At 32.9% G+C, this 17,081-nt stretch overlaps 1 protein-coding gene across 1 annotated transcript; it reads left to right on the top strand.

Annotated features, from left to right (window-relative positions):
• The first annotated feature begins 1,928 nt into the window (after nt 1-1,928).
• LOC148304850 (ATP-binding cassette sub-family G member 5-like) lies at nt 1,929-16,473 on the top strand. Its single transcript, XM_088267612.1, has 13 exons — nt 1,929-2,154; nt 5,044-5,161; nt 6,014-6,198; nt 7,289-7,351; nt 8,520-8,601; nt 8,700-8,831; nt 9,594-9,734; nt 9,818-10,025; nt 10,544-10,661; nt 11,687-11,780; nt 13,434-13,572; nt 13,667-13,852; nt 16,071-16,473. Exons 1-13 carry the CDS (start codon nt 2,101-2,103, stop codon nt 16,468-16,470), a joined length of 1,920 nt encoding a protein of 639 aa, XP_088123738.1. The 5' UTR covers nt 1,929-2,100; the 3' UTR covers nt 16,471-16,473.
• Nucleotides 16,474-17,081: the final 608 nt, after the last annotated feature.

The following is a 17,081-nucleotide window of genomic DNA, read 5'->3' as shown; positions in this document are numbered from 1 at the left end:
TAGGAGTCGTAACAATCGGCGGGTATGTATGAGGAGATGCATGAACGTGGAAGAGGCGAAGAATGTTTGCAAGGATAAAGTGGTGTGGCGCTCTATTCTCTCTGCCTACCCCTGCGGGGAAGCGGTGTGATGGTTAGTTAGTTAGTTTTTTAGCATTCACCATTCTCTCAGTATCTTTATCCACCTTTCCATCCCTTGAGAACATGCTTCCTGGATATAAAATTTCTTGCGAAGCGACGTGATAGTTAGTTAACAAAAACGTATTCTTGTTATCCAGAAATTGAATCTTGGGGTATATTACTCCTAAGTATAGTAACATCAACACCAACATCTGAAGAAAAAAATTGCCTAGTCAAAATAATATCGATTATTTTTTGGTGTGTCCAAATCCTTGTGCACCAATATGGGCTTAAAATCGTGCATGAAGTGATCACTTAAGGCCTTACTCGCAATAATAGAATTCGTTAAGCGTCTGCCTGCGCTCAGAGCCAGACGTCAGTTCGGGCCAATTTTTTTGAACGTATAATCCACTGATATACAAATCTGGTCAAACTAGTTTTTTTGAACGTATAATCCAATTTTTTTGAACGTATAATCCACTGATATACATATCTGGTCAAATTATAAGCTTAATAATAAAAATGAAAATGGTATTTTCTGGCGTTTCTCATGTGTGTGATTATAATCCAGGATTCGGATCTCACATACTAATATAAGAGTTTCTGCTTAATAAAAAGCTTCTTTACATCTCACCAATAGATGTCTCTAGTGAAGTTCTAGTGATTCATGAACAAGGTTTCTAAATTGGTTCATATATATAGAACTTCCAAGAATTTGAGTAGTGTGGTTGTCAATAATGGGTAGAATTGGTGAATAATAAGTTAAGTGATCACTTTACACGTGTGTAAAGTGATCACTTAAACCAGCCTATGACGGTCGTAAGCCCCGTAAATGCCCAGACTTCCATATTCTTCTTCATCTTTGATGAGATGTCAAAATATAATATAATCCACTGATATTTGAAAAAAAAAATTAACTATTTTTCTCTCGATAACTCTTTTCATTTCAAAACTATATATTTATTTCGAAGAAAAACTTATTTTTTCAATACAAAAACGGTATTTTAAGAAGAAAAAACAATTACGTCAAATTGGGTGGGATAAAAATTAAGTTGCGATTTATCGAATACCAGGCCTTAACCATCCTATGACAGGTCATAAGTCCAGATTTCTATATTCTCCTTCATCTAATAAAAAAATCTAATCGAACAATCAATAATGTCAAATGTTACCTGGGTTTATAGAAAATTCAATTGCGATTTATCAAATACTAGGCCTTAACCAGCGCATGACATGTCATAAGTCCAGACTTCTATATTCTTCTTCATCTAACCAAAAAAGATCTAATCAAACAATCAATTACGTCAAATGTTACCTGGGTTTAAAGAAAATTAATTTGCGATTTATCAAATATGTACTAGGCCTTTTAACAACTACTTATATTTAAATAAGTGTCATCGTTTCTGTGACGTCATTCATTACCAACTTACGAAAACAACGTATTTACAAAGGCGAATTTTCCAAAAGTAAATGATGAATGAAAATATTGATTGTATCGGCTGTTATAAACACAAAACGAGTCTAATACAACCTTTATAGGTTAAGTATGTTAAATTAGATATTCCTCCCGTCTGACAAAGATCCATTGAAATCGTCGGAAAATGAAAACAGACTGCTTATCCTGGTTCCACGGGCATTTTTCTTGGAAATAATGAGGTTCGGGACGTACGTCGGTTCGTTGTTCGCGCAGCTAGAGCCGCGTTACGGCAATTTACAGTTCGAACGGTGGAGGTGGCGGCGTTCCCAGCCATTGTTTATTCTCTCCGTGAGTCGCGAGGTGGTCGCGAACTCGGCGTAGAACTACATACTTGAACCTAAATATACCAGATACATACACCTATCTGACAGTTGCGTCTTCGTCACATTTACAGCGTCCTCGAAACTCCTGTGCTGTTGATACCACAGGGCGGAGTCTACTCGCGCTAAATAAAAATAAAACACAGAGGAAATTGAATAGGAATATTGAGTTTGATACTAAAACATGATCGGAAGCGACTATACTTTAGAACTATGCAATATTTTCCACTCTGGCCAGGTAAGAGACACTCCATATTTTATTTCTTAATTTACATATTAAATGTCATAGTCAAACACTGATTTTTAGAGTCTACTAAATTGTTTTCTTTTGTTAAAAAAACACATAAAAGTAAAGTATGTGACAATTTTTTCGCTTTGCTATAGCATTTTCGAACTAATGTTTTGAACTACGTAATTTTTTAATCTTAAATAGACCACGGGACTGTGCAACGTGGTTTTTGAGAACTTTACATAATAAAATACGAACATGAAATATCGGCAAAAAAAACAAGTTGTCACTACATTATTTTCATGTGTTTCCTCGGTGCTCCTCAAAGACTGGATGTTCGTCGTGAATTTTACGAATGTCCCGTAATCTAGGGTCAATATTCTTCCTGTTCTTTTTTTAACCCTTATCCACACCCAACAGTGCATTGGGACTATTTATCTTCTTGTAATGGTAATCCTTAATAAATGATGCATAGGGCACTGCATCATACCGGCGTAGTGTTACCTTAATCGTTGTTTACATGAAGGCAAGTACTACTACTAAAGGTGGAGACTGACCGGAGCATTTCGTCCTAACATAACGTCGTAACATCGCTCGCAGCGAGCATTCGAAACTATGGATGGAGCGCTCGGCTCGCTGTACTGACTGCCTGAATGCTCGCATCGTAACGTGTTACGTTACGACGAAATGCTCCGGTCAGTCTCCACCATAAGTAGCATTGCTCAATAATAGCATTATTTTGTGCTAATAATGCACGTGTATCTAGACCTTTATAATGTTTATTTTTGGTTGGAAAAATTACTAGGGATACCATAATTAACGATCAAGATAACATTGCATCGATATGATGTACCACCCTATGCCATATTGATGCGTACAAAAGTCGGAACAAGAATTATTTTAGTAAGTTTGTTGACATTTATTATGTTATGGGTTATTGAAAGGTTTTCATTTTCAGTTGACCGCGCGTTGAGTATTTTTGTTTGCGTGATATTTTTGGCAAACCTGAAATTCAAATACTCGCGCTTTTGTTATTATATTTACATAGAACATTATTATATTTACATGTAACGCGGTGGAATGGATAATATACAGGATGTCCTATAATCCGACGTATTCCTTTTAATGGGTGGTAGGCCAGCTTATGACTCACCAAAAAAAAAAAAAAAAAAAGTAAAAGTGCCTTAGTTTTCTAGATATTTCTACTTTTATTAATTTTTCGAACATCTACGCCTTAGATCAGTTTTTTGAGTGCCACTTTTTCAATTTTTCATATTTTAGGATTCTAATTTTTGTTTCATAATACCCAATAAGTATTCTATTGATCACAGTATATACCAAAATATTACCAATACTGGCTTGCCTTGGCGGAAAAAAATATTAATGCCCGGTCAATGATTTTAAAATAAATTTTTAGGTGACTTTGACTCTTTACCCTGAAAAAAAATATATGACGCTTACCTGGCAAGTTATTTTATAAGTTTTTTCAATTTATTTCATTTTAAAAACAACATAACATTTACTTTAGAAAAAAATATACTGCTTTTTCAATGAAAAATGAGCTGATTTTATAATCATTTCGTAATTCCTAATAAACGAAATACTTATAAAATCAGCTCATTTTGCATTATAAAAGCAATATCTTTTTTTCTAAAGTAAAATATCGTAATTTTTAGATTGTTTTTAAAATGACATAAATTGATCAAACTTTTAAACTAATTTTCCAGGTTAGCGTCATATATTTTTTTTTCAGGGTGACGAGTCAAAGTCACCTAAAAATTTATTTTAAAATCATTGACCGGGCATCAATATTTTTTTCCGTCAAGGCAAGCAAGTATTGGTAATATTTTGGACTGTGACAATAGAATACTTATTCAGTATTATGAAACAAAAATTAGAATCCTAAAATGTGAAAAATTGAAAAAGTGGCACTCAAAAAACTTATCTAAGGCGTAGATGTTCGGAAAATTCATAAAAGTGTAAATATCTGGAAAACTAAGGCACTTTTACTGAGGTCATATTTTAATTTTTTGGTGAGTCATAAGCCGGCCTAACACCCCTTAAAAGGAATACGTCAGATTATGGGACACCCTGTTTATAATTTTAATTTTCAAAATCAATTAGACAATCTATATTTATTTAATTCATCAAAAATTATAAAATATGGTATTGTAATGAATATTTTAATGACATTTTAATATATATATTTTTTAAGTAAAAAGATTCAAACGAAGTGAGTTCCGGGACCTTTTTTGTTTAAAAAAAACCATGTACATATTTACCTATTTATTTAATGTTATCAACCTTTCTATAACTCTTTTCTTTTCAAAACGGATGTATTTATTTATTTCAAAGATAAACTTATTTTTTCAATGCAAAAAAATCAGTTACGTTAAATGTTTAAGGGGGAGGTCACAGACTTCAAATTCAGAACGCGAACGACCGCGCTAGAGGTCAGTCGTATTTCCGCGCGCGATAATTTTTACTTTATAGGAATTTGACTTTTTTTTTAGAATGTACACTGAAAAAATATGTTTATGATTTTTTTCAACAACTTACCTTTCAATAACTGTGTCAACCCGATGCATTGTCCTATGCACCACATGTATGCGGATAAGGGCCAGAAGAAGAAAATAAACGAAAATGACTAAAAAAACATCATCTTCTTCTTAACCATATTCGCTCCGTATGTGGAGCATATAAAGTCCACAAACTACCTGTAAGAAATTTTAATTCTTCTCCGGTCATTCCCCTCATTGCTGAGGATCGTGACCCCCTGCTGGCTTCCTCTGGAACCTCAAACAACACTCCACCATTAGTCCCTGCATTGTGCAGCCTTTAGAGCTCCCGCAACGGTCCTGTGATCTCTTCCTGTTAATTAATAATGCAATTGCACAGGTGGAGCCCGGGAGCTGCACACAGCGCCTGACAGGAAACATCAAGACAGGAGTTATCCTGAAGGATGTATCTCTCACCGTCCACAGTGGAGAGGTGGTCGCTATCCTGGGTTCCAAAGGTCTTTATTAAGCTGCAATAACTTTTAATATATCTTTTCATTTGTGAACTAGTATTTGGACACACTCAAAATGTTAATGTTATATAAAATAAAATGTCAAAATGTTATGTAAATAAATTAACTGGTCAAATTATAAGCTTAAATAAAATTGAAAATTATGTTTTCAAGCGTTTCTCAAGTGTGTGAATACAATCCAGGATTTGGACCTCACATACAAATGATAGAGTCTCTGCTTACTAAAAGCTTTCCTTATCCCACCATATATGGCTACAGTGAACTCGCGCATACTGTGTTACGAGTTTGATCAATATTTCTAGAAGTTGCTAGAATTTGAGTAGTGTGGTTGTCAATCATGGGTAGAATTGGTGAATGTTACACGTGTTACAGCCTATAACGGTCGTAAGCCCTGTAAATGCTCAGACTTATTCATATTCTTCTTCATCTTTGTTGAGATGTCAAAAAATAATATAAATAAGACTCCACTCAACCTGATTTACGCTACACTATAGTTCTTCATATGAAGCCAAGATGTAAAGGAGTGGAACATTTCATAGTACAGATGATATACGGCTGTCCAAATTTAAAACACAGTAAGGGACATTTTTTTTGTAGTGGGTTGTTTTTGCATTTATGGACTCTACTTAGTCCAAAAATGCAAAAAAAAACCTACTACAAAAAAAATGTCCCCTACTGTGTTTTAAATTTGGACAGCCGTATAAATGAAGGAGCTTTGTTAACAAATATTTGGATTCACTCAAAATGTTGTAAATGTATTTAAGAATTGAAAAGTTCCGCCAAAAAATTTCAGTAACAAAGTAGGTGTTTTTTTTCTTACATTTTCAATGATATTAGGGAGCGGTAAAAGAGCCCTTCTGGATGTAATATCTCGGCGCGTGTCAGCCCGAGGCCAGGTGCTGTTGAACGGGTCACCTCTGAGCCTGTCCCAGTTCCGCACTTCTTGCGGATACGTCCAGCACACTTGCGACTTCATTCCGGGCCTCACCGTCCAACAGACTCTCAACTACACCGTAGTCAATGTGAGTATTACCCATAATATTTGAAAAAAATATCCACTCTATTATGCTGTGAAAAATTAAGTTGTTTAAAGAGCTACATAGTACACTCGGTTTAGTTTTTGAAAAATACCAAAAAAATATCTTATTTAACCCTTTCAATGCTGGAATATATCATTGTATAGTACCTTTATATGACCGTACCCAGTAGGCCGTGAGTTTTTCAACAACAAAAAACAAAAAAAAGTATATTTTTTGTAAACAGATAGAAAGGATATTATGAAAAATTACCAATATATGTACCGTGTGGCGTTAGAGCAGCTGTTTACTAAAAAAAAAAACACGGTTTTAATATTCACAAAATGTCAGGGTTGTCACAACTTGATACAGAAAACACATTTACTTATAAATATAGTAGAATATTTGTTTTTTTAGAATAATAATAATAATAAAACCCTTATCCGCACCCCAATGGTGCATAGGGCACTGTGTCATATTAACGCAGTGTTATCTTGATCGTTTACACATGAAGGAAGGTGATCAGCCCTCCGCTTCAGGTACCAGTCCAGGGTGATATTGAATAAATATTACAGTGATAAAATCACTTATATTTATTTTACCCCCCTTGGGAATCGAACCCGGGACCTCCAGAACGGTAGCCGAGCGTGCTGACCATTACACTACGGAGGCGGACAAAAAACGGCTTTTTTTTAGAAAAAGAGAAATATTTTTGTCTATATTATTTACACAAATATTTCAATTTCATACTATTTCTGTGAGCCTAAGCAGCTCATTATTAGAAATAGGTATCAAATTTTGGTAGATTGGGTTCAAAACTGAGAATCTCCGCCTTAAGAGTCCGCGACACTAACGACGGGACCACAACCCGACACCATAACTGTGTTTACAAAGTTTATTTATTTATTATTTATGTTAACTTATATTAGAAAAGGATTAAAATAAATATTGTGATACAAATTTGAAACTCAGTCATAAACATATTTGAAATGAAATATAGTACCAATAGTAAATATGAAATATACCAAATATATATGTTGATTTATAGTAATTTTATAATGACTAAGTTTTAAGTAATTCTCCATTAATATTTCAGATAAGTGGATATTTAAAGTCATCGAAGGTCAAACAGGTTATGGCAGATCTGGCACTTTCTCAGGTTAGTTATATAGTCCACAGATTTACCAAAATATAATAACATTTTTAAAAAAAATTGTATGCAAAATACTGAACGTTTTGTAACACCATCTACAATCCATTTGTGAAAGCTTTTTCACCTCGTTCTGGGTTTTGGGACGTACAAAAGATGATTGGTTTAGGTTAGGGGTAGCTGATTCAACACAAGGCCGCATTTGTAAAGATTTCAAGTGAATCCATCGACTACTTTTCGAGATTTGCGGACATTATATAAGCTGAATTTTTATACATAAAGTTATTGTTTTTTTTTTTAAATATTGGCACACATTATAGCCGTATCAGAGTAGATAAGCTTAGCTTGGTGGCAGCACAAGGCCGCGTTTGTATAAATTTTAAGTCAATCCATTGACTCCTTTTTGGAGTTTTACGGACACAAGCATATGGAAGCCGAATTTTTACATTTCAAGTTATTGTTTTTTTTTTTTTTTAATATTGGCACACATTATAGCCGTATCAGAGTAGTAGACTGAATGCAGTCGAAATGCGATCTCTCAGAAGAATGTGTGACAAAACGATGTATGATAGATGTGCGAATAGTGAAATAAGGAAGGAATGCAAAGCTGAGATAAGCATTATCGATAAAATTAAGAAAGGTGTGTTGAGATGGTTTGGACATGTGGAACGAATGAGTGACGAAAGAACGGTAAAACAAATTTATGAGGCGAATGTTAGTGGGAAAAGAAGCAGAGGAAGACCGAGAAAAACATGGCACGATCAGGTATGCCAAATACTTGAAAGTGGTCAGGTTAGGAGTCGTAACAATCGGCGGGTATGTATGAGGAGATGCATGAACGTGGAAGAGGCGAAGAATGTTTGCAAGGACAGAGTGGTGTGGCGCTCTATTCTCTCTGCCTACCCCTGCGGGGAAGCGGCGTGATGGTTAGTTAGTTAGTTAGTTAGAGTAGACAAGCATAGCTTGGTTGATAAAAGCAACTGACCGGGATATCAGAGGACCGGGATTCAACTCCTGGATCAGAAAGATAATTTTCCTGGATGATACAATGAATTAACTTTGTTAAAGTGAGTTATCTACGTTTCGACCATCCGTTCTTTCACATATTAATTCCTAAAATGAATGTTTAGAATGGGTATCGTTATCATAATTATATATTTTGTTGTATATTTTCTAGGTATCCCACAAGTGTGTCGAAAATTTGACTAAAAGTGAATACCGAAGACTTATGATCGGAGTACAGCTAGTTAAAGATCCTGGTAAATATACTAACTTATTTTTTATATCAGTATTTTTATTTTTTAATATTTGAATAGGAATTGTGTTTTAATTTTGATGGTATTAATTATTATTTTAGTTATTCTGCTATTGGATGAACCTACTTGGGATTTGGACCCGTTGAACACATATTTAGTTGTATCAATTTTATCAAATGCAGCAAAGAAATATGGAGCGGCAATTATACTTACTATGGAAAAACCTCGATCAGGTAAAGAGAAGTTCATTTTTTTTTAAATTGACAGAAATATTTTTGACAATAGTGCCCTGTAATGATAGAGGAAATATCAGAAAAATAAAATTATACACATATTAAACTCAAGAGATATGTGTTTTACATACTATGTGTGTATGTAAAATTATGCAAACATTCATATTATTGTTTTTAGACTGCTGTTATAAATTTTGTTTAAAATTGTGATTGAAAAAAACATGCTTCTTGCTGACTACAAGAAAAATGGTTATTTTTCATTTTATTACATCAAATGTTTAGGTTCTCAAAATTTAAGACTTTGGGGCAAAATCAGTAAAATTCCTTTATTTTTCAATTTCATTTTCAGATTTCTTGTCTATGATTACACACATATTTATGGTAGGGACTTACTGGAGCCATTTCGTTGTAACGTAACATGTTACGATGCGAGCATTCGTATAGTCAGTACAGTGAGCCGAGCACTCCATCCATGCTCGGTGATGCTCGCCGCGAGCGATGTTACGACGTTACCTTACGACAAAATGCTCCATCAGTCCCCACCATTAGAGAGGAAGAATTTTTTTTAAATGTCCCTCGAATCAGGTGTGATGTGCTAATAAAGATATTTGTTGTTTCTGTCTTTTGTAGAAAAAGAAAAGATTTGTGACACGTGTGGTTTTTATCCCAAAGTCTTCATTTGAGTTTTTGCTTAGCATATAATTAAAGATGTCCTTAGTTTTTCCCACACGCAAATGAGTATGTACTTTGATTTGTTTTCAGATGTGTTTCCATTCTTAGATAGAGTAGTTTACCTTTGTCTGGGAGATGTGGTTTACGCGGGGCCAACGAGGACTCTATTGGATTATTTCGGAAGTATTGGCTTTCCATGCCCCCAATTAGAAAACCCACTAATGTATTATTGTAAGTTTTATAATTATTTTCCATGAATGTTTTATGTATTTAAAAACAGTGTACAACATATCCAAAGTGTTGTGTATTTTCAGTATGTCTGTCAACTGTGGATCGTCGATCACGCGAGCGGTTCATTGAATCAAACCACCAAATAGCGGCTCTTGTAGATAAATTCAAAATCGAAGGTCACGCTATAATGCAAAGCGGAGGAAACGATCCACACCGAATTATCAATCCCAACAAAATGCAACTCGCTTATGGGAAACCTAGTGAAGTGAAGGTTGTGTGGCTCCTATACGTGTAAGTAATTCTTCTCTTCAAACCCTTATCCGCACCCCAATGGTGCATAGGGCACTGGATCATATAAATGCAATGCTATCTTGACGTTTACACACAAGGGAATTGGTGATTAGCCCTCCGCTTCACGTACCACCAGTCCAGGGTAATATTGAATAAATATTAGAGTGAAAATATCACTTATATTTATTTGACCCCCCCCATGGGAATCGAACCCGGGAACTCCAGTACGGTAGCCGAGCGTGCTAACCATTACACTACAAACGTGGACAATACAATATAATACATGTAATATACGGTATAAAGCTAATTATAATGATCTTTTTACCAGAAAAATGGGTGGAATAATAAGAAAAACAACAAAATAATAATAATCGTAAAAGATTTAAAATAAAAACAGTTATAAATAATAAAAAAATACATTGGAAAACAAGTAGGAAAATAAGAGTAGATTAAACTGTAATAACTGTTATCTCTATTTTTTGACAGTGAAATCTGAGGTGATCAATTTTTTTTTGCAGGAGAATGCTCGCATCAATATTTTGCTTCAAAATGTCGGGAATTAAACAAATAGCACTGAGGCTAATAGCACTTCCAGTTTATTTCTTCATTTTGTGGATATTCTATAATGATTCACAAGTAAGTAGATATTTTGTTTTGTTCTAGTGAGAAAAAAATATGCAGTAATATGGAAAATATCAACAAAAACCAAAAACATGGTCATCGTGAATCAGTGTGATAGTCGGGAATATACACTCCATAACCTCTGCCGCATTCACAGATCTAAGAATAGGATACAATATCCTATAGCTAAATCAAAAAATTCTACCATCAGGCAAAAATTAATATTTTTTTAATTACTGACATTTCTTGGTGGAATTACATTTCATACAAGAATAAAATATCAACTAAATAGCTTTTTGCATTTTTATTTTACCAACCAGCTTTTCTGCTAAAATAAACAAACTTACTCAACTCAAACAAAATATTTGGTGCCGAGAACTCGCATTTGAAAGAAGCTGTCAATTACAGGATATATATGTAAACAAATTCCAAAATTTGGTTAGTGTGGTTGCGAATCATTGATAGAATGGTAAATGTGTATGGAGTGATCGCTTAAAGCAGCCTGTGATAGGTTATAAGGCCTGTAAATACTCAGATTTCCATATTCTTCTTCATCTTTATTATCGATATTAGAAATGATTAAAGAAAACACTTGTTTTTTACCACTTGAGTTTTATTATAGACTACATGTTTCAGAAGTTAAACTTCCATCATTCAGGTCTGTATAATAACTAAAATATAAAATATAAAATTGTTCTATAAATAAGGAGAGGGGAAAGTAAGGGGAAGGGGTTAGTCAAGGGACGGAGTTTGAAAACAAAGGAAAAATGGAAATTTGTTTTCTTTAATCACTGTAACATGTCTTACCACAAAGTTAATGCCGAAACAATGAATAAGATATTAGATATCAATATAATTTATTTTACCATATGAAAATGGGCATAAGTTGAAGGGTTATGCTATTAAACAAAGTGTATTTTGACATATACCTTCTGCGACGTTTATAAACAGTTGTGTAATTGAAAATTATTATTTATTACGTTTTAAAAAATCTCATTGCATTCTGTAAATTAATATATCTTAATTAAATGTTATTTCAGTATCTACAAAGAACATTTATTACAAGGGGTGGCCTTTTATTCAACTGTATCATTGGAACATACTTTATAAGTATTGTGAATACTGTGTTAACCTGTAAGTATATTGTAAAATAAATTCTTCAAGCGCAAAATGTAATTAAAAAAAAACTATATGTATATTTATATATATATATATATATATATATATATATATATATATATATATATATATATATATATATATATATATATATATATATATATATATATATATATACGTGGTAATACTTTTCTTTATAAATTGGGTGTAAATAATATTTTAAGTGGGTGTATAATAATAAAATAAACAATGTGTTGCTTTGTAATTGAAGAAACGACAATAAAAGTTTATTCTCAATTAATCTTTACAATAATTTTTATATCTATCTGATTCTGACAGTTAATAATATTATATTTTTTCTATCGGATCTCTTTTGTTTAATTCTGTGCGACGCATGCGACATCTGGTGGTAGAACTGTTTTATGTAGGTACTATTTGTAAGTACTTAATAAAATGTATAGGTAGGTACCTAGTTATTTTATTACATATATATATATATATATATATATATATATACGGACGGGAAAGGTATTTCTAACCATTCGGTCGATTGAAGCTTAAGGACGGGAGGGGTATTTTTACCTTCTGTACCGGCCTCATTTAAAAAGTCAGAAATGAAGAAATTACATATTTAATGTTTTTAAATTAATATTATGTATCAATCTCTTTGTTAAGGTCTTAACTATATGTACATAATTATCAAATCCCGTCGCCAGTGGTCTGAGGCGTAAAAAACACCCGTCTTAAGAGGTGTTAAAAATCAAGCAAATTTGTACCAATAGCAAAAAATGCACATTTTATCTAAAACATTAATAATTTTTGCACCAATCGTAAGTCGGCTTAGTCAGTTTTTCTACCCTAAGTATTGGAAATAATTCTCGCAATCACATAAGAATTATATATCCTTACTATAAAAAAGATATTTACAATGAACTTAAAATATATAAAAAATGCACTATTTGTAAAAATTCTACATGTAGACACTAATGTTTGTAAACAGTATACATAAACACAAGTCCTTGGAATTACATATTCTTTCATGGAGTGCAAACCATATTTGAAAAATATTCATATAACACTAGTCTAGGCAAATTTCATTTGTAATTTAGCGGGAAAAAATGTTTAGTACCACTAACCACTACATTAAAAAAATTACACACTAATGTTTGTAAACAATATACATAAACACAAGTCCTTGGAATTACATATTCTTTCATGGATTGCAAACCATATTTGAAAAATATTCATATGTAACACTAGTCTAGGCAATTTTCATTTGTAATTTAGCGGGAAAAAATGTTTAGTACCACTAACCACTACATTAAAAAAATTAGTCCATGGTTAATATAATTTTTAAATCAACAGTTCAAATTTTAAATTGATATGGTGACTTATAATTGTGGGACATTTTGTTTTATTTTTTTAACAAAAAAAAGAAATGTTTGTGTTTTTCATTATTTACAAAATGACTTCATTTTCATACTATTTCTGAGAGCCTAAGCGTCTCATTATTAGAAATAGGTAACAAATTGTGGTAGAGTGGGTTCGAACCGAAAAACTCTGATTCAAGAGTCGATTTTAGTTGAGACAATTTTTATTAAGTAGGGCAGAAAAACTGACTAATCAGCTTTTGGTTTTTAATTGATAGATAATTTAACTTCATTTCAGATATTCCATATCGGACAAGATACTATCAGGAAGCTCAAGAAGGCGTTTACAGCGGAGCATCTTTACTCCTCTCTTGTAATCTTGTTTCTCTTCCTTTTTCCTTCATATCTGTCATCGCAGCAACTGCAATTGTCTACCCGTAAGTAAATTGATAGATATACAATTGTTGAATGAATTATAAAAGTATTTTATTCCCCATATTTCTAATAGTTATCATTCATTTTTATTGATAGAATTCTGGGGGAAATTTCCCAGATGATGGATTTTCTATATGTCGCATTGGGACTGTGGGCCTGTTATATATTCGCCGAACAGCAAACAATGGCCGTGCTCATGGTGATAAAATGCCCCCTGACCGCTGCCACCATGAGCATTTACATCTCATGCGTCTACATAATGCTGGGCAGTGGATTCCTCAGGTAATCAATTGCAAATATATTGCATACATTATTCTCCTGTTGAACAATCCATTTAATTTATTTATTGATTTGGCGTTTAATTTGTAGAACTCAATTTTAATTTATGTATTAATTTTAAATCAAACACAGATTTTTTGAGTCTACTAAGTTGTATTTTATTAACAAAAAACACATAAAAAATTATATTGTGGCGATTGTTTCGCCTTCTTAGGGCATTATCAAACGAGTGTGAAGATCAAATGGACTACGGTCCTTATGTAGCTATACAATTCTAAGTGACAGTTTTAACACGTGCAGCAAAAATTTATGGGAGACAACAGTAGCTAATGGGGGATGTAGGTATGTACCCTTATATTTATTTTCTGGAAAAGGAAGAATTTATTGACATGGCCATATTTTAGAGAATTAATATTTTAAAGCTTAATACACTTGTTGGTAATATTATTTTTAAGATTTTTTATAAAAAAAAAATAATAATAAATAAAAAAATAATAAAAAATAATAATAATAATAATTTTACCAACAACTGTATTGATTGATTTAAAATTAATACATTTAATTTATATTTGAAGCACTAGCTTTGTGATTTTACATTTTATAATTAAAATGTAACTTTGTTTTAAAATCACTATAAATATTTTATTATAACTTTATTATAATGTCTACCAGTTTCGAAGCTAACCGCTTCTTTATCAACACTGATGAATACTATATAGTAAAATTAGTGCTTCAAATATGAATTAATACTAAAACACTATCTACTTTTAGTATTAATCAGTCTTGATAAAGAAGCAGTTAGCTTCAAAACCGGTAGACACTATAATTAAGTTATAATAAAATATTTATAGTGATTTTAAAACAAAGTTACATTTTAATTATAATTCATTTGTATTTCATCATACACATGATGACCAACTATAATAATGTGCCCTCACTGAGTAATCTGTCTTCTTCAAACCCTTATCTGCACCCGATGGTGCATAGGGCACTGCATCGTCGAATTGTATTTACCGTTACTAAGCACTACTCAAGGGATAACTGGAGAAGAGGTATTGCTTCGACAAGGGTCACAACCCTCAGTAATGAGGAATAAGACGGAGAAGAAGCCAGTTTACTTCTCCGTAGTTAAATGGTCAGCACGCTCGGCTACCGTAGTGGAGGTCCCGGGTTCGATTCCCAGGGGGGGGGGATAAAATAAATGTAGGTGATTTTTTCAATCTAATATTTATGCAATGTTACCCTGGACCGGTTGGTACCTGAAGCGGATGGCTGATCACCTTTCCTTCACGTGTTAACAATCAAGATAACACTGTGTTTATATGATGCAGTGCCCTATGCACCATCGGGTGCATAGGGCACTGATATAAAGTGATACGAGATATAACTTGCTGCTCCGGGTTTAGACGGTGTAACGCCACTGATGGTCAAATTTGGTAAAAATGAACTCATGGTTCTTATAAATCAGTCATTGTCTCAAGGTGTTTTTCCTGATAAATTGAAATCAGCAAATATAGTAAGCAAAATGAAAAATAGAAATTACTCATCGGGAATATTATATATATGACTTATGTATGTAATATGTTTTGAAAAATAAATAAACAAATAAAATAAAAAAGTTTTTATTGAACAATAAAGAGGATTTTTAACTACTTTAAAAATTGATCTTAGATACACAAAGGTTTTTCCTGTAGTATTTCTAGCCCATAACTCTTTTATAATCCATTACTGCCGCAAATCAGTAAAGGCCTATTTTTTTGTCTGTACCATATATCGCTCACTCCTTTCAAGAACGTCATAAATCAAAAATTGTCAGTTTTCAGTTGTGCATATTTTCGGAATGCCCAGAAAATGTACTATATCCCAGCAAAAGAGGCATATTTTTAACATAATATTTACCCGCTACAGGGCAGAAAGTGTTTTTTTTGCATTTTAAAGAAAAGGTATTGTTTAATTATTTTTTTAAATAAACTAAATATTTTTCAAATGGAGAAAAAACCTTCAGGTTTTACCAAAAAAGATCTGTTACACAGTAAAAAGTTTAATATGTAGCTTGATATTTATTTTAAATACATTGTAATATATTTTTAATCTTTAAAAACGTTCTCCTGAAAAATCATGTTTTTTGATTTATGACTTTCTTGAAAGGAGTGAGCGATATGTTTAGTACATTAAGAGTTAAAGACACAAAAAGTAATATTAACAATGTTTACAATTACAGGTCTTATCGAGGGTTGGAAGACTGGTTATATTATCTGAGCTACGCAACGCAGACAAGATACGCATCGTCTTTCCTCTACAGAAAGATTTTCAGCCAGAGCATGTACGATGGCCTGCCGTACAGCAAGACGCAGAACTGCTCCGACATCAACCTCATCCAAACTTCAGCCTCGCTCTACGACTCCAACAACCTCAACTGCCAATTCAGAACGGGAAAGGCATTTTTATCGGAGCGATTTAGCTATCAGTATTCCGCAGTGGACTTGTACTCCATGGGAGAGTTCAATTTGGAATTTAATCTCGGTATAGCGTTTGCATTCGCCGTCGGGAGTATTGTGATAAACAAATTATTTTACTTGATGCCTCTGCCCTCATTTATAAAAGGAAAATTCAGAGAGTAAAATTATTTTTATGCTTTTTTCATCTCACCAATAGATGTCTCTAGTGAAATTCTAGTTATTTTTTGACATCTCATCAAAGATGAAGAACAATATGGAAGTCTGGGCATTTACAGGGCTGACGACCGTCGTAGGCTGGTTTAAGTAATTTATTTACACACGTGTAACATTCACCAATTCTACCCATTATTGACAAACACACTACTCAAATTCTTGGAAGTTCTATATATATGAACCAATTTTGAAACATTGTACAAGAATCACTAGAACTTCACTAGAGACATCTATTGGTGAGATGAAAAGAAGCTTTTTATTGAGCAGAAACTCTTTTATAAGTATGTGAGGTCCGAATCCTGGATTATAATCACACACATGAGAAACGCCAGAAAATATCATTTTCATTTTTATTATTTAAGCTTATAATTTGACCAGATAATTTATTTATTACATTTTGAGTGTGTCCAAATACTTGTTCACAAAATTTGGATTATCTTCAATTACAGGAGTTCTTTTCATATAATTTTTTGACATCAAAGATGAAGAAGAATATGGAAGTCTGGGCATTTATGAAATTCTAGTTATTCAAACACAATGTTTCGAAATTAGATCATATA

Source organism: Brachycentrus maculatus, unplaced genomic scaffold (assembly GCF_059751285.1).
Source record: "Brachycentrus maculatus isolate JH-2025_06_01 unplaced genomic scaffold, ASM5975128v1 h1tg000301l, whole genome shotgun sequence".
In the NCBI taxonomy this organism is placed as follows: domain Eukaryota; kingdom Metazoa; phylum Arthropoda; class Insecta; order Trichoptera; family Brachycentridae; genus Brachycentrus; species Brachycentrus maculatus.
This window is presented reverse-complemented; position numbering and strand designations above follow the sequence as displayed.

Coding starts and splice junctions, on each gene's coding strand:
- LOC148304850 (XM_088267612.1), top strand. CDS start 2,101: ATGATCGGAAGCGACTATACTTTAGAACTATGCAATATTTTCCACTCT. Junction 8,832..9,593: donor TATGGAAAAACCTCGATCAG/GTAAAGAGAAGT, acceptor ATTTGTTTTCAG/ATGTGTTTCCATTCTTAGAT. Junction 9,735..9,817: donor AAACCCACTAATGTATTATT/GTAAGTTTTATA, acceptor GTGTATTTTCAG/TATGTCTGTCAACTGTGGAT.